This window comes from Falco cherrug, chromosome 5 (genome assembly GCF_023634085.1).
Source record: "Falco cherrug isolate bFalChe1 chromosome 5, bFalChe1.pri, whole genome shotgun sequence".
In the NCBI taxonomy this organism is placed as follows: domain Eukaryota; kingdom Metazoa; phylum Chordata; class Aves; order Falconiformes; family Falconidae; genus Falco; species Falco cherrug.
The window spans coordinates 44326377-44351359 of NC_073701.1; the positions used below are offsets into that span (position 1 = coordinate 44326377).

The following is a 24983-nucleotide window of genomic DNA, read 5'->3' on the forward strand; positions in this document are numbered from 1 at the left end:
ACTTTGATGCTACAATACAGAACGTGAGATGAGGAGATTTAGTATCAGTAATAAGCTTCCTACCTTCAGTGAACCAGTAAGAATTTCAATTCTTTCAAAATAAACTAAAATATTTTTGAAGCTCTTACTTAAATCCTAATCAAACCTCTTGTTGAAGGTTAGTGATTTTAAAAGGAATAAGCGCAACTTTGACTTCACTTAATTATCCATATGTTTTAGCCACTCCTGTGCTGATTTAAACACAAGTTGATTTCTGATACCTCCTAACCCTCCTTTGTAATGTCTAAACTATTTTGCCTATAGTCAGACTGAGTTTGAACCATCAGTGATGGAACACTGCTAATTCAATAGCACTTCAAGAATCCCAGTGGCTCTTAAAAACCACACACTGGCTTTTAAAATTAATTTGAAGACAAATTATTTAATTTGCTTTCTGAGTTATTAGAGTTTACTACTTAACACTTCACAACGTATTAAGTAAGAAATGTTTTTAAGCAAAATAGGGAGTGCTTTTAAAATTTCAAGCCTTCAGCAAGGTGAGTCTTTCTGAAAGCAAAATTATCTCTTTCTGCTCCACTGTGAGCAGTGGAGTACCACATTTTCCTAACAATGAGAAAGGATGGTAAGTGTAGCAACATCGTATAACATCCTCACAGGAAAACCCAACAGTCTCTACAGGTTTAGGAAGAAACGTAATGAAGCCACAGCTTTTACTCAAATTTGTTTCCAGTAGTAGAAATGTGGTTACATCCTGTTTGTTAGCACAGAATGATGGAATTTGATTAATTGATAGTGACATCAAAATTAAAAGCCTCCCATAGGGGATACTTGTCTTTCAAGCCCCCCACACCTAAAGTGTCTCCACTGGACTGGTTCTCTCATTGTGTCTATACCTATGCTAAAACAACGTAAATGTTCTTGTAAGGGGAGACAGTATTCAGCCTACTCTGCACCGTATTATGCACAAACATTTCTATAAATCAGTAACTTGTAATGTAAGATATTTGGCATTTTGCATACAATTTGGCATACTACAGCTTACATATGTAAGTGCCTCTTAATTGTGCTGTGATTAATAATGATGCTACCTATCTACCTTAACTGGAAAACTATTCAATATATTCTTAACTGTGTATCAACCTTCTATCTATTTATGCCTGCCTTTCTGCTTTGGCCAAAAGTCCCTCACAGCATCTTTTGGAAATGGGCAGAAATCTTCTGGCACATGGTTAAACAATCCAGTTATTATCCTTGCTCCTGGCCCAGTCTCCACTGAGACTGTAATTCTGCCTGATTCTTTTGGACAGCTGAGGAGCTCACATCTTTAACATAAAATCACCTCTCAAGACATCTGATGCCACTTATTTAATTTCCATTCAGTTTTGCCATTACTCCCAGAATATGACAGGTGTTCTCCTGACAAGATACCCTCAGTCATGAGATGCTCTTTAGGATGACAGACAAAACTGAATGCAAGGAAAAGGTATAGAACAAAAGATGCCAATTTGTACTTATTTTTGTAGGGTGGCTGGTACAGAGTTTAAAAAAATAAATAAAAAGATATCACAGTCTGATTCACTATAACTTGGGCTGTTGCAGTGCAAATAAAAGTGCCAACAGCAGAACTGGTCCTAGCTGGGTGGCAGGACCTGGATTCATTCCACCTGAGATGCACAAATGAGCATTATAATCTGGCTCCCTGATGCCAGCTCACAAGGAGAGACATGAAATTATTCACAGATACTATCCTGATCTTTCTTCATTTCCTAAAAAGAAGGGTTAGACTGACCGTAGGCAACTTGGGCCCCTGACCTGAGGTTTGGCAGCATGAATATTATCCCAGAACATCCACCGGTGATACACTGACAGCGATGCCAATATTGGAGGCAAAGAAACATTCTTTTGAGAACACAGAGGAAACCAAAACTGACTACAAAGATTACAAATGCCAAGACTGAAGGCTACTTGGCAGAGCTCAGGAGAGCAGGATTCACACCAAGTATGTTTGCACTAACTCAGAATCAATGCAAAAATAAAATTCTGCATATTTAGTAACTCTTCTATACTAAAAAAATGACATTTTCACACAAAAACATATTTTGTGTGTATAGAAAAGGTATTAAATTATTAAGTATATACACATACAACATATTTGTATTTGTGTATATACATACAGAAATATTTAGTGGCATTCTTCTTTTATTATATATATTCTTTTTTATTAAAAACTACAGCTTTTACGAGCACTCAAACCCTACTCATTTTCTTTTTTCTGTCATAGAGGCAAAAACGTGTGAGTGTGGTTGCTGTTACAGACAGTGCATTTTCAAACCAAAGTACATTTGCAGCAAATTGTAACTACGTACTCACTTCCGATTTTGTAACACTTTCCACTTCGCCTCTGCAAGCCTGAGAGCTTCAAAGTTTGCATCTGGCTCCAGCTGCGTGGCTGGGACCTTCTGCTCCTGAACCAGAGGGCAGGCCCCAGCGTGCCGCTGGCACCCCGCGAGCAGCGCGCTGCTGCATCCCCCGCTGCAAAACCCCCCCGAGCCCGCCGCCCCCCCGCCGGCGAGCCCCGCAGTGACATTCCCACCAGAGGCCAGCAGATGGAGCTGTGCGCACGGCCCGGATCCCGTCACCCCTTCCCGGGAGCTAGACCCACCACCCCGCTCATGCCACTCACAGGCTGTACAGCCTGCCACCATCCATCCCCACGCCTGACACCTCGGCCTCACCAGCAGCACGGTGCTACACCACGTGAGAATACTGGGGTATTCTTCCCCTTGTGGTATTTTTAACTCAAGAACACCTAGCATTGCTAGGACCTCAGGGTATGGCCCGGCCCTGCACAGTGCTGGGCTTCAAACCGTGCTGACTCAGCACAGCTGCGCATGGAATTCATCTCTCTCCTAAAAATCCTGCACTGAAAGACACCGAAGCCCACCTTCTATACAAATTTTAAAATCTTCTACTACTGCCTACCAATAAGATTCAGAGCAATCTGAACCCCAGCCCACCCCCATCAGCTTTGGTTCCAAACTTTAACCAAAATCCATAGCTCTGGCTCAAAGGATCTACTTTTATTGAGTAACTCACCCAAGGCAAAAAACATAATACAGACAACTGACTTTGAATTGGACTGTGACACTCTACCACGAAGTTATTCTGACTTGATGGCATTTTGACATTCAGCTCTCAAGACTAACATTATCATGCTGAGGCCTTCTGAATGCACTTTTTTTTTTTTTTCCTTCATGGTCTTCCAAGACAAGTCATCACTGCTTCTTCAGGTTACCGTTGCAATAAGGAAGTATAACCATGATTATAGACCAGCTCCCCACCTTTCCTCTCTTCCATATTTTACAGAAAAAAGTGGTAGCAAGCAGACCTCACTAATCCCAAGTATGTTTTTAAAAATTCTTCTTAAAATCAAGCAAACAGCCTCCAAGTTGGTACATCACTTCAGTACTGAGGACCTCAGTCTTCTTCAGGCTCTCTAGGGTCCACAGACACAGAGAAATAAACCAAGGTACCTGACCACTTATCTTGATAATCTTGGTTTCCCATTGCCACCACCTTACTTTACCTTTTTGCATAGATGTTCTCTCTCTCTCTGGCTACCTCCCCCATTCAGGTTTAAAAGCATGTGGGACACCTACTGTCCTATTTTAAACTTGCCAGAACTAGAGGTTATCAAGCTGGTTTAATAATACTTATTCAGAGCTATTTTTGCAACAAGTGATACTTAAATGAAAACTATACCAAAAAAACCCAGTTACTGAGCACATCAAATACTTCTACAGGTCATTGCATTACCAAATGTTGATCTAAATGCACTGCAGAAAATTAACTCACAGAGGTACATGTGCTACAGGACATAACAGTAAGAAAGAATATGTTTACATGCTTACACCACCATTGCTCGTTAATCATGCTGAAGTGTTTCACAATTTAACATAGCGATTCAACCAAGCTGCACTGGAAGTAAAGCTTCTGTAATCTGCAGGGAAACATGGCAGGTAATCTAATGCTGCAGAGGAGGAGTAAGATCAGTAAAACTCCAATGGTCTATATGCAAAGGAGCCATTTATCTTCTTAAAATAACCCTGAACCTGGAGTTTGGCTAGGGCAACACAGCGCACATGGGCCTATCTGAAATGGCCACAACTATTTCAGCGATAGGAAAGGGGACTGAAAGGCCTCCGCTGGGAGAGGTGAAAGGGAGCGATGAAATCCAAGCAGTCACCAAAGCCTCCCTTTGTACATACAAAGCAAACAGAAGCTGACATCTAAAACAGATCAGATGATCTGTCCTCCCAAAGTGCCTATTCCTCTCCATAAACTTCAGAACAGCCTAGAACAACAGTGTCAGACAGACACAGACAAAGCTGTAGTGGGATTTATCTGAAGTGAAAAGTGCCAAAGCTACACATCTTGCCAGTAGACAGCCAGTCTCTGCCAGCACGGTATGTCCTGGGACTAACTGGAGCATTGGCTTAGCACTGACATGAAGGAGGAGGGCAGAAAAAAAAAGGACAAAACCCACCTTTGCTGACTGACTCAAATCTCAGCAGTACCTCTTTGAACACACTACACCCTAATATCAGATCAGATAAATTACACTTGGGCACAGCAAAAACTTCAAGGACTAAGTTTGGACACTTGTATTCCAGACAGGTCCCTAAACCTACTGTTTCTATTTGTTTGACATCTCTGAACATCTACAACCAGCCAGGAAGAGGTGGAATGGGCAAGAACATGGGACAAGACTGACAACTAAAATCCTAGTTAAATCACCTAGAAGACAGCAGTTTCTCACACGCTGGCAGACTTTACCCTAATCAGCTATGCTGTTTAAATTAGTTGAAAGCTACAATGTATAACAAGAAAAAGCAATATGAAAAACTAATTCTTAAAAGCATACAAAAATAAATCATCTTCCACTTCGCTGCTGCACACATGCAAGGGTATTTCAGGTAAACTGGCAAATACCCTTGGTTTTAGATTAGTTTCAGGATGTCCTTCGTCCCAGGGGAACGGATTGAACAGCACTAGATTCTATATATAGCAGAAGAGCTTTTTTACCCCTATACAGTTCTAGCACTGTGTCTTGGTCTTCAAAATGGATATACACAGATCTACTAAGTCATATATGACATTAAAATGACTGTAAGTACCTTAAGGTCTTGCCTGGTTGCCAGCAGCTCAGACTCTTTCCCATAAAGATCCAGCTGCAGCTTCTCCATGTTTTCCTTATGTTTTTCATGGCTCTTCTGTAAGTCTGCTAGCTTTACTCTTTCTGCTTTAAGCTCCTGTGCTGACAAAATAGACTGCTGTTGGAGTTTATTCTCCAGTTCTGCCTGAAACATAAGAAAAGGAAGTTTCAGTTAAAGTTACAGACAGTAAGCTTAATTATTTCAATAAACTGCATTTCTGCTGCAAGATGAGAATTTTTTTCCCACTTATGAAACAACAGTTCAGTAATCTGATGTTTGTCATTATTTTGTAACTAACATAACAACAAAACTTAATTCATTCAAAAGACTAAGTGAAAGACATTAAGACCAAACATTAAAAACCTACATAATGTTTTCAACTCTTAAAAGTTTCCGCAGACTGACTAAATCACAAATATGACCACATAGCATTGGGCAGCCAAAGCCAGAGCAACATTTAACAGTGCATGGCACACAACACAACATTCCCTAATCTTGTAAGACATTTGAACTCTTTCCATTATGGTTTATGAGTTTCATACTGTCAGATAAATTCTTCTGGTATAGTAAGACAAGACTTAATTCCTGCAGAATTCCTATGTCAGCACTGGTTCTTTTTTACTTTATTACTGTTGTTGATGTTGTTTCTATTTCCAACAGCACCTGAAGACCTTGTTTCCGCATCCTGACCTTATAATTTCCTACAGCAAACAGCTGTTTCTCACAAAGATACCAACATAAAAGCTGCAGCATTTATCACAGAAATTTACATTAATTTTCTTAAAGGATTAAGAGAGCCCAGTCTTACCTTTTCTAAAAGGGCAGTTTTTAATTCAGCTTGCAGTGTTTCACTATGTTTTTTCTTCTGCTCAAATGATTCCTTTAACTCTCTCAGCTTTCCCTGGAGATGTTGTTCGCTTCTTTCTTTCTCCTTCAGAAGACCCTGAATTTCCAGTATTTGCGCTCGTGCTGAATCAAGTTCTATCGACAACTGCTTAGATATCTATATTCAAAAATATTAAATAACTGTATATAATTTTAATTTAAATCACCATTTGTACATGCTGTAGTATGTGAAACTGCCTATTGAACTGTGTGGGTGACAAATTACGTTCTTCCAAAAGCAGACAGACAATTTCACAGATGAAAAAACTGGTCAAAGCTGTTAAAACTAAAGATACAGCTGCAGGAAATCAGCTCCCAGAAGAATGCTAGAAGTTGGGGAGAATCCCCTGACTGTAGGAATGTGAAAGGCTTGCCCTAGTCTGCTTTTCTCTAGGCATCTGCCACTTTCCTCTGCCAGAAACCTGATACCAAGCTAGCCTTCTTGTGATGCAGTATGCCTACCCTTATGTTATTACAAAGAGCTGCAGGTTATTTGCAAGAAACAGTTATCAAGTATGCTACTGTTATTTCTTGTACACGGAACTAGGCCACCCCACAGCGCCACTGCTGCTACCTTCTGCTTCAGAGCTCGGTGGTCAAACGCTTGGCAAATAGATTTCAAGAGCTACCATAACACACTAAAATCATCTGTTATTTCCATTTCCTACCCTTAGAGCAACTGCAGTCTTTGCTCACCTTTCAAAGATAAGAGCAGGCAACTCTTCTTAAGCCAGCAGTGGTCTGGGCTCTCCTGCTGCCAACTGCAGCAGGTACCAAACTCATCCTCCTGCACTGGCCACAGAGCACCACAGTGCTTCTGCTGAACAAGAGAGGAGCCAGGGGGGTAGCAGCAGTAGTCATGGAACAATTACCATCCCACCTGCACATCCAAACCCTTCTTCAGGCAGTAAGAATCCATCACAGACCATCAAACTGTGTCCACTGATCATATCTTTTCTGATTCCTTTAGGGAACAGGTGACCAGTTGGGTAAGGAAATACATGAAAGTGGATTTGGCCTTCAGGCTGCCAGCTGGACTACATGATTTTGCAGTCTGAATGCTCATCTTTAAAAAAAGAAGTACATTTGGTCCTTAAGCAGTCACAGGCAAGTGACTTATACAAGTTTGCAAAAGCAACTAAATCTTTCAAGAATATCTGAAAATGTCTAGTCAACCCCACAGCAAACACACTGATTAGGCCTCAGACTAAAACAGATCTCAGGAAACAAGTAACTTTTATTGTATGCAAGTATGAAACAAGATAAGGACATGGTAATACAAAGTAACTGTTTCACTAATGAAAAAACCTGAAAAGCTAAAATCGCTCACTAAGGTCTGTGGGGCATATAAAGGTAGAAGTAAAACCTGAATGTTAAAGCTTCATGCTAACGTCTAGGAAATTTTCAGTCTCGCCTTATTTCAATGCTCCAGGTAGGTCACAATTCAAGAACTGCAACCTCTTTATCTCTAATAGGCATGTGAGACTGAAAACAAATCTTTTGAACATTTATTATCAGTAGTTTCTAAATTTTTGAAACTAAATGGACAGCTTACCCCCTCCTTTTTTTCCAGTGAGTTCTTCAACTCATTCCTCTCTTTAGCAACTGACTCTGTTTGTACCTGGAGCTGGTTCTTCACTTCTTGGCAAGATTTTTCCTAAAATACATAAGACAAGGAAATATTCCTGTGAGCTTCTAAGACTGGCTATCAGGTATTTTTGCATGTTCTACAAAGCCTTGAAAAATTATGCCTTCCTTTTCAGTGAAAAATATTTCCTTCTCAGCTACAGACATATTTTAGCTCAAAATTTCTCAAAACTTGAACAGTGGTAAATTTAGGCTGAACACAGCTGATACCCTGTACTAACAAATGCAGCCGCGTGCCAGAGTTTTTCTGATTAGGGGTAGTCTCCCTGTCTGAAGCTGCTGTTGGTAGCCCTTCTTCTTGTGGGAAGCAATAGGCTCACCACTCCTCAGGATCCAAAATTTCTTGATCTAAAACTTACGAGCAAGTACATTTGCAGGACTTGTACGCAAACAAAACCACATTTTAAGCACAAATATTATGTAATTAAAAAAGTGGCTAGCCTCCAAATGAGTACAGAATTAGAAGCAGAATCTGGACTCCTATCTTTTAAGTCTAAATTGGGGAGAAAATCCTTCAAGTGTTTAGGAGAAACAAATATTTAAACAGCACTAACTAAGTAAAGCAAACAAAAAGGCTTATCTTAGAAGGGTGAAAGAGTGAAGGAAAAAATGTTATTTTTAACTAGAAACAGAATTGTATTTAGATCAGAATAAACGCAGCTCTGATCAGGTTTTGGGAAATGGTGACATGTAAAATGAGAAGGGAATGAGAAAGGCACCCTTACCATGTTCGAGGAAGGGCTGCAAGAACATAAGAAAATCTACAAAACACGTATTCATATAGTGCCCGTTCATATTACCAACAAAGCAAAACAGGGAAGATGCATGTTAAGGATAGTGAAAGTTCACCTGTACCATAATAGGTTGTTCTTGTTGTTCTGCTTGTGAGACCTTTCTGAAACTCAAATAGTTCTAGTACTCTGATAACACCTTAAGCTAGGCATCTCCACAAACAACCGATGATGTTACTTTGCCTGCAGTACACAGCCTTCCAGTATGTCCAGAGAAGTGCACAGGAAGGTTCTAGATATAAAAACTCCAAAAAGGAAACTAAAATGGCCTCAGAAAAATAACATCATCAATATGGTTGCACTTTAGCAAAGGGTTTATCACTTTGTGTTGTTACAGTATGGCTGATGTGTTTTTAAAAAGGGGGACATCTTCCATCAAATTGTTTCACCGCTTGGTTCCATTTAGTTTCTTCACCTTATTAGTCATGCAGCAAGAAAAAAAAAAAAAAAAAAAAAAAAAAAAGAGATTCTGTTGTGTGATACAACCGATGTTTACTACTGTAAACATCCAGACAAAAATTTAAGGTAGGACACATCTATGAACTACTAAAAATCACAATTTTGTTTTTCTTAAGGCAATTAATTTCCACATATTGTCACTTCATGTACCCTGGTTTTAGGCAGAAAGCAAAGTCATTTTATCAGACTGTAAATACATGAAACAATGTCTAATGAAAGAAACTACTAACCATTTCTGCCACTGCTGCTTTTCCTTTTTGTATTTCTTTTTCTAATTCATCCTTTCTTTTTTTGAAGGATTCAGAACTTTTTGAGAGCTTGTCTTTGGTAGCTGTAAGGTCCTTTAATAGAGTATCCCTCTCTAATTTCACTTGTTGCAACTCTGATGTTGCTGCTTGCATTTTACAATCTAATTCCTTGAGTTGTTTACTTGTATCTTGATTTGATTTCTCAAGGTTTTCTTTGAGGCTGGCCTTTTCCTCCTCCTGCTTTGAAATTTGCTGTTTGGCTTGTTCAAGGGCCTCAGATTTTGTCTGCAAATCCAGTTTAGCATTAGACATCCTGCAAATATATAGAGAAAAAATAGTATTTTTTTAAAATTCTTCTTCACAGGTTCTTTTGGATCATTAAATGTCTCTATTATTTAAAACATTAACTGTAGAACTACTTCAAAGCATGCCTTTTTCATCCAGAGCATGGGCATTTTGTCTCTCCAGAGAAGGCATACCAGCAACTCTAAAAACAATATTGAGATGGATTTTTCTTCCTCAACTATAATGAACAGAAAATTCCACTTCGCTTCTTACGCATAAATTGCAAATTATTATTTTGAAAAAGTTGACAGAGCTCTGGATATTTAAATATGGACCTCACTACATCAAACTGTTCAGATATTTAGCTGGCAACAAGCACAGTGAATAAGCTGAAGAACTGTATTGAATCACAGCAGTCAGCAATTCACATGAGGCAACATGGCAGATGGAGTCTGCATGGCGCACAGAGTGAAAGAAAACAGGTGGGACAAAAATCAGCTCTCGTAGCAGAGGGAACACATCACTTATCTATGATTTTAAGAAATCACAGGAGAGGTGAAAAAAATTTCAACTCTAGTCCAAACCACTGCAGTTTTATGTCTGACTTTGAGAAGTACTATAACACAGGAAACACATACGCTTCTCTTGCTGCTTCAAGTTGTTTACTCAGGTCTGCTGTTCGGAGGTCTAATTCTGTAGATTGCTGTCGCTGCTGCTGCAACTCCTGAAGAGCTTGTTCTCTGCTTGACTTAGCATCAAGAATGTCGGCTTCAAGTTTCTGAGATAGAAACATTAAAAATTACACCCATCAGAACACATCCAATAAAACAACACCAGCAATAAAAGGCATGTTACCTAATCTATGAGTATCATTTAGTGTAGAAAGTCTTCACTCTAAAAAGCAGTCACAATTCTCACACACTGTCTACCTATTTTATTAGTTCACTATTTATTTTTCATTGTTGAGTTCCTGCAAATCTCTTGTTCCTTCAGAACCAATTTTGGAAAACATTCTGGAATCATAAATTAATGGCCAAGCAGCCATTTAACAGCAAAGTAACAGATAAAAAGGAGAAATCTGTGAAGGCCCTACCCAAAACACATATACAAAAAAAGGCTATACACAGTGCTCAGCTTCGGGGCCAGGATCTCAGCCATCACAGAGCAGTTTCAGCAGTTTCAAATGAGTGCTGATTTACATATCCCAAGAACTCTGCTGTTCTTATTAACAAAAACAAAGACACAGACTACAGCTGTGAAGAAATCCTATGCTTTCCTAGAAGAGGCTTTTCTAGTGTATTTTTCTGCGGGTACTTGTTCATTTAGATGGAGTGTAAAGAACACAGGAGTCTTCAGCAAACAGGCACTGCTTACGCTCTTCAACACATCGGCTGTTTTACAGGCACTTCTGCTTTCATGCAGTGGCTGCAGAACAAAATGGCCAAGTTCCCCTGAGAAATTTCATGAGGGCTTTTTGTTTTCTTTTTTTTTTTCCTAATTTTTTTTAAATATCATGCATTCAACTGGAATAATCCCAAAGAATAATGATTACACCAAGATTTTACACAGAACTGCATTCCTGTTGACAGCATCAACAACACTGATCAGTTTCACACTTTGGCTACCAGGAACCTCATAAAATCTTGTGCAAGCAAGCACTGTATTCCTCCCAAGCATTTCTGTCTGTTGGTTGCTTGTGAAATTTTAGCAAAAGGATGAAAAATAAAAACACAAATCAAAGTGGGCAAGAAAAAAAAAAACAGATTGTAAAAGTAGACAGAGATGGAAGCATGAAATAATTATGCTGATAATGCAAATGTATTACAGTTTTATTTTTTCATAGCATTGGATTTAAAATTTCATATGGAAAAAACAATCATTTTCTTCTATAGTGCACGTATGCTAGGAAAAACACCCAACTCAGACTTGAGCATAAAGACTGCTCATCTCCCTCCAGACAGAAAGCACTGCAAAACCAACTCTGCATTGCTCCTAAAATCCCTGTATCATATGATTTTATGTATTGTGAATTTTGACTACCAAGAATGTTTACAAATAGTTAACAAAGGTTAAAGCCAGAATTTAGAAGCTTCCAAGAATTATGACTAATTCCTATCCTTAACCGAAAATACTGGTATCTCAAAACACCAGAAGGTTCTGCAAACCTTCTGCCAGAATTAGGCATACCTTAAAGAAAAACTGATTCCAGAACTGGAATGCAAATCTCAAGATCAAGTTAGAGGAAAAATATTGATAAATACATCTTGAAAAAAAGCCTACTGAAAGGCTTTAGAAATAAACCAGGCAGGTAGCGTTAACATGGGCTTACCAATGTAACACATAGTCCCTGCTACCACTTGTAAAGTGCATAAGCTTGAACCTGAAGACTCTAATTTTGGGACATACTCATGTTCTCTCTCATAACAGTTTCCACATAGCACAGAGGTTGGTTGAAGCACATATACAGGAAAATGACAGTATAGTGGCAATGCTCTAAACCTGTCATCTTAGTGTAATATGCTAGCATGGTAGACGGGGAAAATGGGATTAAATGGTGGATCAGGAAACACTAGTGAGAAAGAAAAGCTACAAAAGTGGTATTGATATAATCCTTCCCCCATAATTTGAGCACAGTTTTTATCACATACGACCAAGCAGTGGAGAACATTGGTTTCTGTAAGCTCAGAAACTGTGTTCAATACAAACCTTAAGCTGTCCTTCTAGCTCTTCAGTTTTCTGTTCTAAATAAAGACTCTTCTCTTTGTATTCTTTAAGATTGGCTTCCAGCTGAGCACAGTATTCCTGCTTGTCATTCAGCTTAGCTGTAACCTGATCCAACTGAACGCTGACCTTATTCAACTCCTAAGGTAAAATAAAAATACAAGGGTTGTCAGTTTTTAAATAACTAAAAAGAATTACTAATGTCGTATATGCTTTTAAATGATCTGAAGTATTCAAATAAAAAAGGAAAATAATGTTTCTTTTTATTCTGAGTGGCAGGAAATTGAGAGGGAAAACACACACGGGCACAAATTCTCTCTGTTGAACAGACAAAATTTCTTTTAAAGCCTCCATATTCCTCTCAAAACTTTATAGGCTGTAGGTTAAATCTTAACAAAGGTGGCTTAAGTTATAAACGGAAGAGGAATTATACGTAATAAACATGCTAGATCCTGCAGTTAGTACAACAGTAACTAGAAAGTAATACTACAAAACCTTAGAGAAAATTTATGCTGTATTCATGAAATGAAGCACCACCAAAGACGAAAGCCAAAAGATGGGCACAGTCCTCCACATACAAGAGATGATTTCAAATGATCTGGTTCAACACAAAACAACGTAATTTCTGCAGAAGACATGAACACATTCACCTAATAACCACTATGGTAACAGCTACATCAAAGCTCATTGCTCTCCAACCATGCTGATTTAATTATTAATTATTTAATAGTTGCAAAAAGAGGTCTTCTGTTTATATCAATTAATTACATTCCCACGCCCAAAAATGGTGCTATGTTAGCATCTGCTGGATGTTTCCATGAAGACCGCAGCCAGCACTGACTCTAACAATGCAGTATTTGATACAGCAGCCAATGGAATGCTTCACTAGGATTAACAGACATTAAAACATGCAATTTTAACAATAGTCTTTTGGGGTTTTGTATCAGTTAGCATACAGATAATTACTTCTGAATACAGGCAACTGATTCTGAATTTATCTGAATCTGCAGTAAGAGTTAAAACTTGTTTTCACTTGTACCCAGTGCATTGTACAACCTTTTCTTCATAACATACGGGTGAGAATTTAATTATACCCCAACAGAACAGTTTAGATTCTGAACCATAATGTTACAGCAAGGAGGGGATTCCCAAGCATATTCTTTACACTGCAAAATTTACCTGGTCCAGATTACAGCAAAAAAACCTGAATACATATCATTTAGTTAAAATAGCCTAAAGGATGATTTCCAAATGCATATTCACATGTTTATATAGTTTGTAAACAACTATTCTTAGGTTTTTAGGTAACATAGAAACTTCATGTTTATATGTTGCTCATAACCTGTTGCTTATCTTGCAGTGCGTGCTGAGCAGTGTCCAGATGATTCTGAAGATCCGCCCTTTGAGCAACTTTTGATGCTTCTGCTGAAAGTAGCAATTCAGTCTTTGCCTTTACCTGAAAAGACAAGTTGTATTTCATTAGAACATCTACTTTACTGTAGCTCATTTGAATTTTTTTTATACTCATCAGTAAGTTTAATAGTAAAATCAGTAGTTTTCATGTGCTAGTGTTAAAAAAAAAAAAAAAAAAAAAAAAAGGAGCGGGGAAGCGGGAAGAAATACTTTCAGGGTTTAGACAAATATCAGGATTTTAAGTCACTGTCAGTTCTTTGAGCTAAAAAACCCACATAAAACCAAAAAAAAACCCCCATCAGTTTCACTCATCTTCTATTCTAGGAAAAGATTTTTACTTACTAACAAGGAACAATGTGATACACTTAGTGCATTCACACAGATGCATACCTTGATAACCTCAAACTACATGCACATTTAAGGGTCTCCAAAATTTTTAAAAGCAGAAAGAACAAGAAACAACAAAAATATGCTTCTACATGCATACCATCTTTCTCTGCTCCTACCTGCCTGTTAGGGAGCAACCTCCCTTCTTTCCAAAACACCCACCAAACAAAGTCTAGAAGGTGGGTATGAATGGTGAGGGTGCAGAGTGGCAATATTCAGGGTCACTTGTTACTGTGATTTACTATTTTTCTCCCTAATAGAAATGCTACTTCTCTAAGACTGTAAGGAAGCTCATTTTGCCTTAAAAACCAGTTGCAATAGTCCATAGATGATTCAGTTCTAGCTCTAATGTCTTGCTGAAAAAACAGCCCAGACACTGTAGTGAAACCCAGTAAAAACATCACAAAGCTACATCAGATGTTCCTAGACCTGTTTGGAAATTGAGTAACACTAATTCAAAAGACGCCACAATGTATTAATCCAGCAACAACAGTACTAGCTGCTCCAAGTGCACTGATGCAAGAACTTCTGTTCAAATGTCATTTTTTCTTTGGGAAAGCTGAACATAATTAGCTTTTAGCTTAAGCAGCACTTCATAGTAGGAGAGTCCGCATTGTTTCCATACCAGGCAATTCCCTTGTTTGGTAAATTAAACTGACAACAAGGTAGCCCACAGCTTTTTTGTTTGTTTGTTTTTGACAAAACACATAAGCATAGGAAATTTCTAGGTAACAAGAAGATCTTAGTGACTTTACAGACTTTCACTCTGGAGCACAGAATCCAAGACTGGTAAGAGCAGGGCTTTGGATGTCTAATCATTACAAATACAGTAAGAGATGCTTGAGGACAAGAGTTTCCGCAACTCAGTTATGAACTCTGGGGGGGTGTTAATTAACAAAAAAATAATATAGCAAAAAAAAAACCACAACAAAAAAACCCCAACACTTGCCATCTATTGCTATTCTGAATCCAGTTACATTTTCCTCAGTTTTATCTGCCTTATTCTACTTCATTCATTTGTTAGTAGAAACATGCAATTTTTCTCAAATGGTCTTGTATGTTCTCTGGAGAGAATACAAAAAGCACAAGCAGGATTTACCATCACCACACAGTATAGAGTTACCTGTACATCAAGTTGTGATACTTTCTCTTTACTTTCATTTAGCTGGCTGGTTAGTTCAGTGATGTTTGCCTCCAGGGAAAGCACGCGGTCTTCAGCAGCTCTTAGATGAGCCTTTTGCTCCTGCACTTGCTCATGCAAATTCTCTTGGGCTTGTTTATGACTTTCTGATTGATTCTTCAGCTTCTCTGTCAGCTGAGTTACCTGCAGTGAAACAAACGAGGTATATAGAAGGCTGGAGCAGCATGTCCAGGGAAGTCACAAACCTGTGTCTTATCGTGGCTCTGGAGACTCAACACCACCACATTTCTTTTTCTGAACTATTACAGTAAAGCTATATTGTACACAATACCAGAGTTTAAATAGGTTACCAGTTGAAAATGGAAGCAAAAGGAATCGTCAACTTGGTCTTATTGTAACAAAACCAAAATACTACGGAGACAACAAATGCAGGCTAAACTGAACTTTGGTGTTGAAAGTGGGAATTAAACCTCTTTTCAAAATAATAAAACCAAACATGTATCTGTATCCAAAAATTATTTGTAAGCACATATTACTAGCATATGTACATAGGAAACATCTAGGAATTCCTGTCCCTATATGCTGACAGCAAGGAAGTCACCAAAACTCAAGTCCTGTGAAATTTACAGTAAGATCTTTAAAGTAAGTAACAAAGAAACAGAAGAGTACATTAAAGATTAGTGTCGTATCTGATGAGATAGGAGAAAAGGAAACAAGATTCAATAATGAGAATTGAAGCATAGAAACAAGTCTCCAAGTTCTTACCTGTATTTGCAATGCATGGTTTTTCTCTTGCAGCTGGTTAAGAACTGCAGTTTCTCCTTCACCAGCTTGAATTTTGGCATATAAGTCCTCTCTTTCTTTTTCTAGCAGTGAGATGTTTTCCTTGCTTTTTTGAAGCAAAGCCTCAAGATTTTGAATTTTTTGGTCCTTATCTCCAATTTGTCGTAGTACTTGCTCCAAATCATTCTAGAAATTTGCATAATAGCTTCCTTAATTATAAGGACCTTAGAAGTTACTCCTAACGCATAAAATGTTGGATAAATTTATTAAACATTTTCTGTATATTCTGTTCTAGATTTACAAGTTAATTTATTGAAACTAGTATAAGTCATGCAAGTCACCTTTACAGAGAAAACATATTCAAAATAATGAAATCCTTAAATATACTTTCACATGAGGATACGTGTTACCTGGGCTTCTCGTAGTTTTGCTGTAGTATTTTGCTGAAGTGTCTGCTGCTCCTGGTACTGCTGTTTTGCCTTATCTAATTGATGCTGCAATTCTGTGGAATTTGCTACTTTTTCCTTTAGCTGAAAAAAAAAACCCAAAAACCAAACCAGACTAATGAATGAACGATCACCATTCAGTATGCCAACAGTGCTCTATGTTCAATCTAATGCTGAAAGATTTTAGTCTAAAAAAGAGTATTTGAAAACTGGTATAAATATAAAAGTGTGTAATGCTAGTTAAAGCATCAAAATCTAACCAAAGCATTCATTACTATTAATAGGTGAGATTCTCTATCACAAGCGAGAACTATAAAACTATCAGATATATATGGATGGAATTTAGCTCTCAAAAATCTAAAACATAAGAGATTTTTAGTATGATTTTTTCCAACAGCTGTTAAGATGTAACATGACTGATGACATAGATACCTGTAAAATAACATTATTATCACTATTATTAGCAGTTTTAGTAACAACTTCAGTTTAGCAGTGTCTGCAGTGCTGTACTGGTCAAGGCTTTGCAAATTAGCTACAGAAAAGCTTTAAAGCTTTGACAACGTACCACTCAGGTATTTGGCCAATCCCCATACAGGCAGCAGAAAATCAGCAACATATACAAGATGCTCATTAACACAAATAAAATTTAATAAAACAAGTGTTTTCTGCCCATCCACCCCACACTGGTTATTAACTATCAATGACCTGCTTTGCCACATTCATTTTTATTTCATGTAGGGCTTTATCTCAAAAATACCTACACACAAAACTTCACCCACATGGGCTTAGGTGCTCCTACATCTTATAAAAAAGATCGTTAAACAAAGCTCACAAGTGCAAAATGTACATCTTTTGTTCATCTGTAAAGCATCATGAACATACATGCATCCGATAAGCATTTAGCCTTACAAAAATCTGTAATGCAAGTGGCATTTTCACAGATTTTGATAATTTTACCACTTTAACAGCATTAGTCAAATGAAATTCCCATAAGGACAAACTTTATAAACTGCAACTTCACCACAAGTGTATGTACAGACTACTATCAGAACCAGAACAAACTAGAGTCTGCATAAAAGCCCCTACCTGTTCTTCAGCACGAGAAAGTTTTAACTGCAGATCAGCCACCTGCTGCTCTTTGTCCATCAGTTTCTCACTAGACAGCTGCCTCTGCTCCTTGAGCCGCCCGTGTGCTTCCCCTAGCTGACGCTCTGTTTCTAGAAGTTTACTGTGCAACTGAAAAAAAAGTTATCCATGTTTTAGTCATTCTTTAGCCCATAGTACTGTATTTTAGATCCGTTTTGTCAAATGTTTACCCTAAGTTTTCATAATCTGGAGTAAAACAACTACATGAGCTCCTGAAGTCATGTATGTATATCACACACCTCAGAAACACAAATCATGTTTAAGAACAGCCTCAACTGCAAAGGCATGAACAAATATTCAAAAAAGTAAGTTGGAGGGACCCAGAAATATCCTAATTTCTCTACAGAAACCCCTCAATATGAGTTACAGAGACTTAGTAGAAACACAAAGAGGGCAATCCTTCTAAGACATAAGGACTATCGTGTAAACTAGTGATGCTTACAGCAATCTCAGCTTATATAGCACACACCTTCACAATATGTAGCACAATATGGCTGAAGCACCATGCCTTTACCTGCTCCGCTGGCTCCCACAATATACTGCTCTGCATTGCTAGAATACTCTAAGGGTGTAATTTTTAGCTTGTCCTGGCTGCATCAATGGCATTCATTCCCTGCAGACCAGAGATGCATGAACCTTCGATGCAGAGTACATAGTAGCTTTGGTGGCTTATAGTCCAGCAGCGCAGTAAGTAGGGGGATGAGCTCTTCCAGCTGCATATAAGCTTGCCTCATGATTTTTTCAGTCAACAAAAGCAGTACCGCACCATCTTCAGTGTTCAAAGATGGCCTTTTACAACTCACTGTTCTAAAAAGCTCTCTCCATAAAATCAACTTTTCTTCTACTCGAAACTGTCACTACAGGTCCTGGGCTACCTCCTGCCTACTTCTACATGAACACATTCACAGATACACAAATGAACTTTCAACTCAGTGCAAAAAAAAAAAAAAAAAAAGAGACTGGATCAGACCTTGCAGCACAGCAAGAACTTTCCATAGGTATCAGGATAAACGAAGCCTACTTCCCTATGAATTTATGTCCAAGACCCTTAAACCCTTCACATTTTAACTCCAGGTACTCCCTTCAGTATCCCTAAACCTTTCTCAAGCTTTCCTCAAATCCCTACTAATATCTAGGCAAAAGGCAGCACAACCTTGCTGCTCACTGCAAGCTACCACTTGTTGACCAGCTGTCTGTCTAGCAGGATGGAAAAAAGAACAGCGCTTTTGCTAACATTACATCTTCCCCCCAGGCACTGAGGGGGTGAGGCATGAATATAAGTCTCTCTCCTTTACCCAGCTGCCTGTTTCCACAATAATTTAACACTGAAGAGCCTAATGCTGAAGACCTTTGGGCCACCTGTTACAATCTGGCTGAAGTTATCAAACAATGCAAATGTTACAGGGGATGGAGACCAAGAACCAAATGTGCCTATGTCTTATTTTCTTAGGAAGCCAAGCTAAATTATTTGTTTATATGTCCACAACCACAAAACCTGTGAATGAAAAGCTGTTCAGCATGTGGCTGAGATGCCAACTGCTAACTGTGACCGCACAGTTAAGAGAGGTAGAAGAGGGCGGACACAGTGAGGAAAAAGACCATAATCTCTTCTCCAGTAATCAAGAACATTTGTCTTTCTTCCACAGGAACCGCTAAATTATTAATACTTCCTCCTGACTAAAAATACAAACAAGAGCGGCAGGAAAAAAATTAATGAAGAAAGGGTGCAACAAGATAACTATTGTAACTATTCATGGGTAACCTGATACTGGGAAAGAATATTTGGAAAGGGGAAAAAAATCAGCAAACGGCATTTTACAAAAGTCACTTTTACAGGCACAGTTAAGAATTTTTCAAGGACTTTAAGATTGACTTTAAGTAAACAGAACCATAAAATCCAGGATTAACCAATGTTTCAGACAACAAAATGCACAAAATAACATTTAGACTTTCAAAGATACAATAAAGTAGATTCAAAATCTCTCAACAACCATATTTATCAGCAGTTAACATTTCTTCAAGACTGAGGGAGCCTGTATTTTCTTGTGTTACCCTCTTCCTACTGTTGCGCAGAACCAACATTATCACTGAAGTTTCCTTCCATTGTAAAGATCACTTCCTTTATAACACTCAAACTCTAAAATACACAAATTTAACCAGACATGCATCTGTTCAAATCAATTTTGAGAAGATGGCAAAGATTCTTTGAAATTGTGGTTTGACTAAACAACTACATATATGCCATCATAAGCAGCATCCATTTTGTCAACACAAGCTATGGCACTACATCCATAAAATGGTAATTCCATTAAACTATTAAGTGAATATGAGAAATTTAGTCTTTTCATGACAATAGTAACCTAACCCTTATTTGGAAGGAGAGAGAGGAAGAGAAGTTTTTGCTTTGCTTCAATTTTATTTTATGCCATGTATGAAGGGCTTTTTTTCCGCCTCCACTATTCTTTTACAATACAATTCCAAAACACATCCTGAGATCCAGCGGCTTGTTCAGGTTTCCTTGCTTAGATTGTCTTTATCCCCAATGGTCTTTATCCCCAATATCCAGAGAATATGTGATGCCTCCTTTGTCTTTCATAGTAATTAATTCAGCAATGTTTTATTTGCCTTCCTCCTCCTTCACTTGCCCACCCCAAATATTCTTCTTGAAAATGCCCTTTCAGGCTGAAGCCAGATTTCAGCTCAACCTCTTGGCTGTGCTTCAGAAGCTTGCATACATGTTGCCTAGGCAGAATGGGGCAGTTTACCAAGTGAGGATTCCTAAGCAGATAACTAATATAATTATCTCCCCTCCCCCTGACAGAAGACTGATGGGAGAAGGAAAGTCATTCTGGGGATGTAATACATACATAATGAAGTTTTGCCAAGCCACAGTTCTTCCAAGATAAGCTATACATGCACAGCTTGCAACTTCATCGATTTCAGACGTGAAAAAGAGTTGAAAATTGATAAACGCTCACTTTAAAATGACAACGCTTCAGTGAGAGATTAAAATTACGTACGTCATACTGGGAAAAAAAAACCCAGATTATTTTTCCCATCTTAGGGCTGGACACGATTCCTGATGCACAAATATTTCTCCATTACATTACAATGAGAACACGTTACTCCCCAAGACACTAGATATAACAAAGTTCAACCAGCCTCAAATTTCAATAAGCTCAATGTTAAATGGAAGTCCAGCTTCCATAACCCATTGGAATCAGTAGAACTATATGTAAAAAGTGCAGGGATGTATGCTCAGGGTGTTCTCACAGCTATCAGCAATATACAGAGGAGGTGTTTGTGGAGAGACACAAAGGAAGCGATATTAAGACTTCACATTACCCCTGCTTTTCACACTAGGTATTCTCTACTGTATTCACTATTCAACTTTAAAGCAAATGGAGCATTATTCAGTTTGAATGTAAAACGAAGAGTCACTTTTCTCAAACTTCCTACAGAGTATTAAAATTTCTACTAGAAGTGAAACTACTTCTGATACTCTACCGGAATTTGTTTTTCTCATAATCTAAATTCATTATAGCTTCAGCTACCATACTGAACCGGAATAAATAACCTTGCTGACTTCTTAGAATTTGTCTATTACCGTATTTGTCATGGAAACTCAATATTCTGGGTTGTCCTCTAACTTTACAATATTTTCTTTATTTCAGGGAATGTCCCAACAAAAAAAGGGGAGGGAAAAAATTGTAGGATGACAGAAGACTTCATTTAACACTGTAAGAGAAAAAGAGTGGACAAAAACCTGTCTCAGATCAGATAAACCCTTTTTTATTCATGCACCAAAAAAAGTAAAATCAGAACATGAGAAATAAGCTACAAAGTTTATGCTCGTTCAACCGTAATTTTTAAAACTGTAATTATAAAGATAGTTTTAAAAAGAGCTCCAGATACAAAAATAAGGTATTTACCTCTCAGAAAAAGTAGAATTATACTACAGACAGACAGATATTACATTAACCTTTCCAGAAACAAAAATGTGAAAAGGCAGTTATAAAACTGTAGATCTTGCTGAGTTTGATTGTGACTTAGAGGCTACAGCTATCCTCATCTGGCACTGACAGAAGTTTGGACCTACTAAAAAGATTCAGATGTAACAACAAATACTGAAGAATTTTTGCGCTCTTATCAGAGCCTCTTCTTTTTGCCTGTTCTTTTCTTTACTTCTCTGAGGGGAAGAAGTGATTGTATTTCATTCTCTGCAGCGTCAGGAAGTATACTTGTTTATTCAAATACCAGCTAGCGTTGTATTTATTCAAATACAAGCGCTGGTTAATTACTGCCCTTCAATAAGGAAATGCAAGTGCACATGCATGAAAAATATGTATGCACAGTTTAAAAAACCCTAACAGGATGGTTTAAGGAACCATCCCAACAGGATGGTCTAGGAAGCTTAAGGAACCTTACCTGACTGAGCTCGCTTTGGAGTTGCAGGCCATGCTGCTCTTTTTCCTCCCTCTGCTGCTGCAGCTGTTTACATTCCGCCTTGAGATGCTGGTACTTCATCTCTACTTCAGACAGCTCTTCTTTAAGTTTCTGGCTCACTTCCACCTTCTCACCTAGCTCTGTCTGTAATCTCTGTATCGAGGCTTCAGATACAGACAGCTTTGCCTGAAGCTGTTGGCAGTCCAGGTCCTTCTGGTGAAAGCTTGCCTGCACATTCTTCTTACTCACAGATACTTCATTGTGTTTTTCTTCTAGCTGGGTGTAGTCCTGTTCCTTCTTCAGCAGCTTCTCAGTCAGACTCTACGAAGAGAGTTAGAGTTACACAGCAATTCAAGTGCAATCCTGCTTACAGCTGTTCAATGCATTATTCAAACCTCTTCTCAAGAGTTGATGCGGAACACTGAACAACTTGCTCAAAAACATCATTAAAGACAACGCTGACCTCTGTTTTGTACTACACAATTCTGGATCCCATACAGCACACAGTTTCAACTGGAAATACTGTTTTTCATACTCTCACAGAAATCTGCTTCCCGTCACTGAGAACACCAGAGAAACTCTATTTCTTTATCCTGAAGACTAGTTTGCTTTCCCTGAACATTCAAGTTCTAACCTATTACAAATGCATATGCTTGTGGAATTGTTGAAATAGTAATCTGAGTTATCAGTATACAGAAGTTTTCAACTATCAACTCCTTTAAACAATTCCCTAAGCAACAACATTTGTGGTTTAATTCCCACCTAATCCAGTACAGTCATCATGCTGGCCATTTTTAGAAGGATCCTAATTTTGCCCTGTCACTAGCATGCTCTGCTATCCAAATTATGGAAGAGAACCCATGAAAATTAAGAAAATCTCTGATGTTGATAAATCACAGAATGAAACACTCATGATTAAACCTTCATTTTAGAAGATGGTGTTTTTACACTTAATTCATACCATCTAATTTCCTTGCACACAAATCACCTCAAAGAGGATAGTTGTTTTGAGCTTGAAAACACTGAAAATTGGGATTCCCGAAAGCAAAGGCATGAACATTGCTGAGTGTCAGATTTTAATTACCACATTAATGACAGTAAATATTGCAGGGTCTAAGGTCATAGTATCAAATTTACATGCTGAGACAAATACTGGGGAAAAAATTATTTACAGGTCATTTTCAACCATTACATACTGATTTTTATCAAATTGCATGAAGTAATCAAAATTATACTCAAATAAAAATTAAATTATCTTAATGAAAGATACAACTCCAGAAAGTTTGGGTATTCCCCCAAGCTGAGCTGAGGCACTAACTAGAGTTTCAGAGATCTCCAAGCATGATGAAGGAGCCGTAAGATCCATTTCAGTTTTCCAGTGGCACTTTTTGAAGCACAGAAACACGGTTGCATGGAGGCCCTGGTCATCATCTAACCCAGGTAATTAATTCCATCTTCTTGAAATGTACTAGCAGGTTCCATTTATTGCAGCATCTTACTGATACCTATCTCAGTGAACACTACTATGCACGCCTTTTAAATGTTTGCGTACTTCTGGCAGTTTCAGTAAATACTATATTCTCTAGTGACCCTTTCAATTAAAATACAGAAAAATAAAGAACACTTCTAGCGTGTCCAGCTAGAAAATATGCCAAGACTGAGGTTAGCCTTATATATCAAAACTTTAGAGTTCTGCAACTCTGGAACAACACTGTTTCAATGATAAGATAGATAGTGCTGCAATTCTAGCTATGCTGGGCATCTTAAAAGTATACTTCTTTGCAGTATCCAGAGATGAAACCTGCTTTGCCAGAAGAAAAAGCTGTAAAATCATTCCGGTAAGTTGAACACTTAAACGGTTTTGTTCTTTACAGATTTTAACAAAGGATGACTATATTGGTTATATATATATATACACACACACATATATATAAACCATACATAGACTTCCATTTTTCAATTGTGATAAAATAAACAGAAGAAGCTATTAAAAAAAAGAGCTGTTAGAAAGCAAGGAATCTTGCAAACGAAAACTCTAGCAGTCCAGCAACCCGTGTGAGAGCAAATATAAATAAAGCCCTAAGTGTTTGTTTAAGAAAATATATACTTTCTAAATGTCCTGGTTTCAGCTGGGATAGAGTTAATTTTCTTCTTAGCAGTTAGTACAGTGCTCTGTTTTGGCTCTTATGTGAGAACAATGTTGATAGGACACTGATGTTTTTAGTCTTTGCTGGGTGATGTTTATACTAAATCAAGGACTCTTCAGTTCCTTGGGCCCTGCCAGCCAGAGGGCTGAGGGGGCACGGGAAATTGGGAGGGGACACAGCCAGGACAGGTGACCCAAGCTAGCCAAAGAGGTATTCCACACCATACGATGTCATGCTGAGTATAAGAACTGGGTGAAGAAGGAAGGTGGGGACATTTGGCATTACGGCGTTTGTCTTCCCAAGCTGCCATTACACATGAAGGAGCCCTGCTTCCCTGGGGATGGCTGAACCCCTGCCTGCCCATGGGAAGTGGTGAATGAATTCTTTCCTTTGCTTTGCTTGTGTGCGTGGCTTCTGCTTTACCTATTAAATTGTTCTTATCTCAACCCTTGAATTTTACATTCCTTTCCGATTCTCCTTCCCATTCCCCTGGGTGGGGGGAGCGAGCGACTAGCTGCGCGGTGCTGGGTTGCCGGCCAGGGTTAAACCATGACACTAAAGCACACAACTTAGCCAAAAATTCCAGCTCAAGACTAAAGTTTGGCTACTGAATTCTAGCCCTGAAGTAGTGTATTTTGAAATGTTTCTTGAAAAATAAAACAACCTGTTGCTGTTACAGGAATAGAGCACATAAAGAACATGCTGAGGCCAAGTGCCATCTTTACCCCCCTGAGGTCAGTGGCAAGGCTACCACTGCTTTTAGAGTATGTTTCACCCTCAGATTATAGAAGAAAGTTGCAATTCCTTTTTCATTAAAGAGAA

General features: G+C 38.3%; 1 protein-coding gene across 6 annotated transcripts in view; it reads right to left on the reverse strand.

Moving 5' to 3' along the window:
• EEA1 (early endosome antigen 1) overlaps window positions 1-24983 on the reverse strand; it is a 77571-nt gene that overhangs the window by 14137 nt on the left and 38451 nt on the right. For all 6 annotated transcript variants that reach the window (XM_055711053.1, XM_055711052.1, XM_055711051.1 and 3 more), the window contains 12 exons: window positions 21997-22335; window positions 17509-17658; window positions 16387-16506; window positions 15959-16162; window positions 15176-15376; window positions 13595-13708; window positions 12238-12393; window positions 10170-10309; window positions 9229-9559; window positions 7657-7758; window positions 6025-6219; window positions 5178-5360 (listed from right to left, as the gene is read on the reverse strand). In XM_055711053.1, the coding sequence (XP_055567028.1) occupies window positions 5178-5360; window positions 6025-6219; window positions 7657-7758; window positions 9229-9559; window positions 10170-10309; window positions 12238-12393; window positions 13595-13708; window positions 15176-15376; window positions 15959-16162; window positions 16387-16506; window positions 17509-17658; window positions 21997-22335 (2235 nt within the window). The remainder of the gene's footprint in view (window positions 1-5177; window positions 5361-6024; window positions 6220-7656; window positions 7759-9228; window positions 9560-10169; window positions 10310-12237; window positions 12394-13594; window positions 13709-15175; window positions 15377-15958; window positions 16163-16386; window positions 16507-17508; window positions 17659-21996; window positions 22336-24983) is intronic.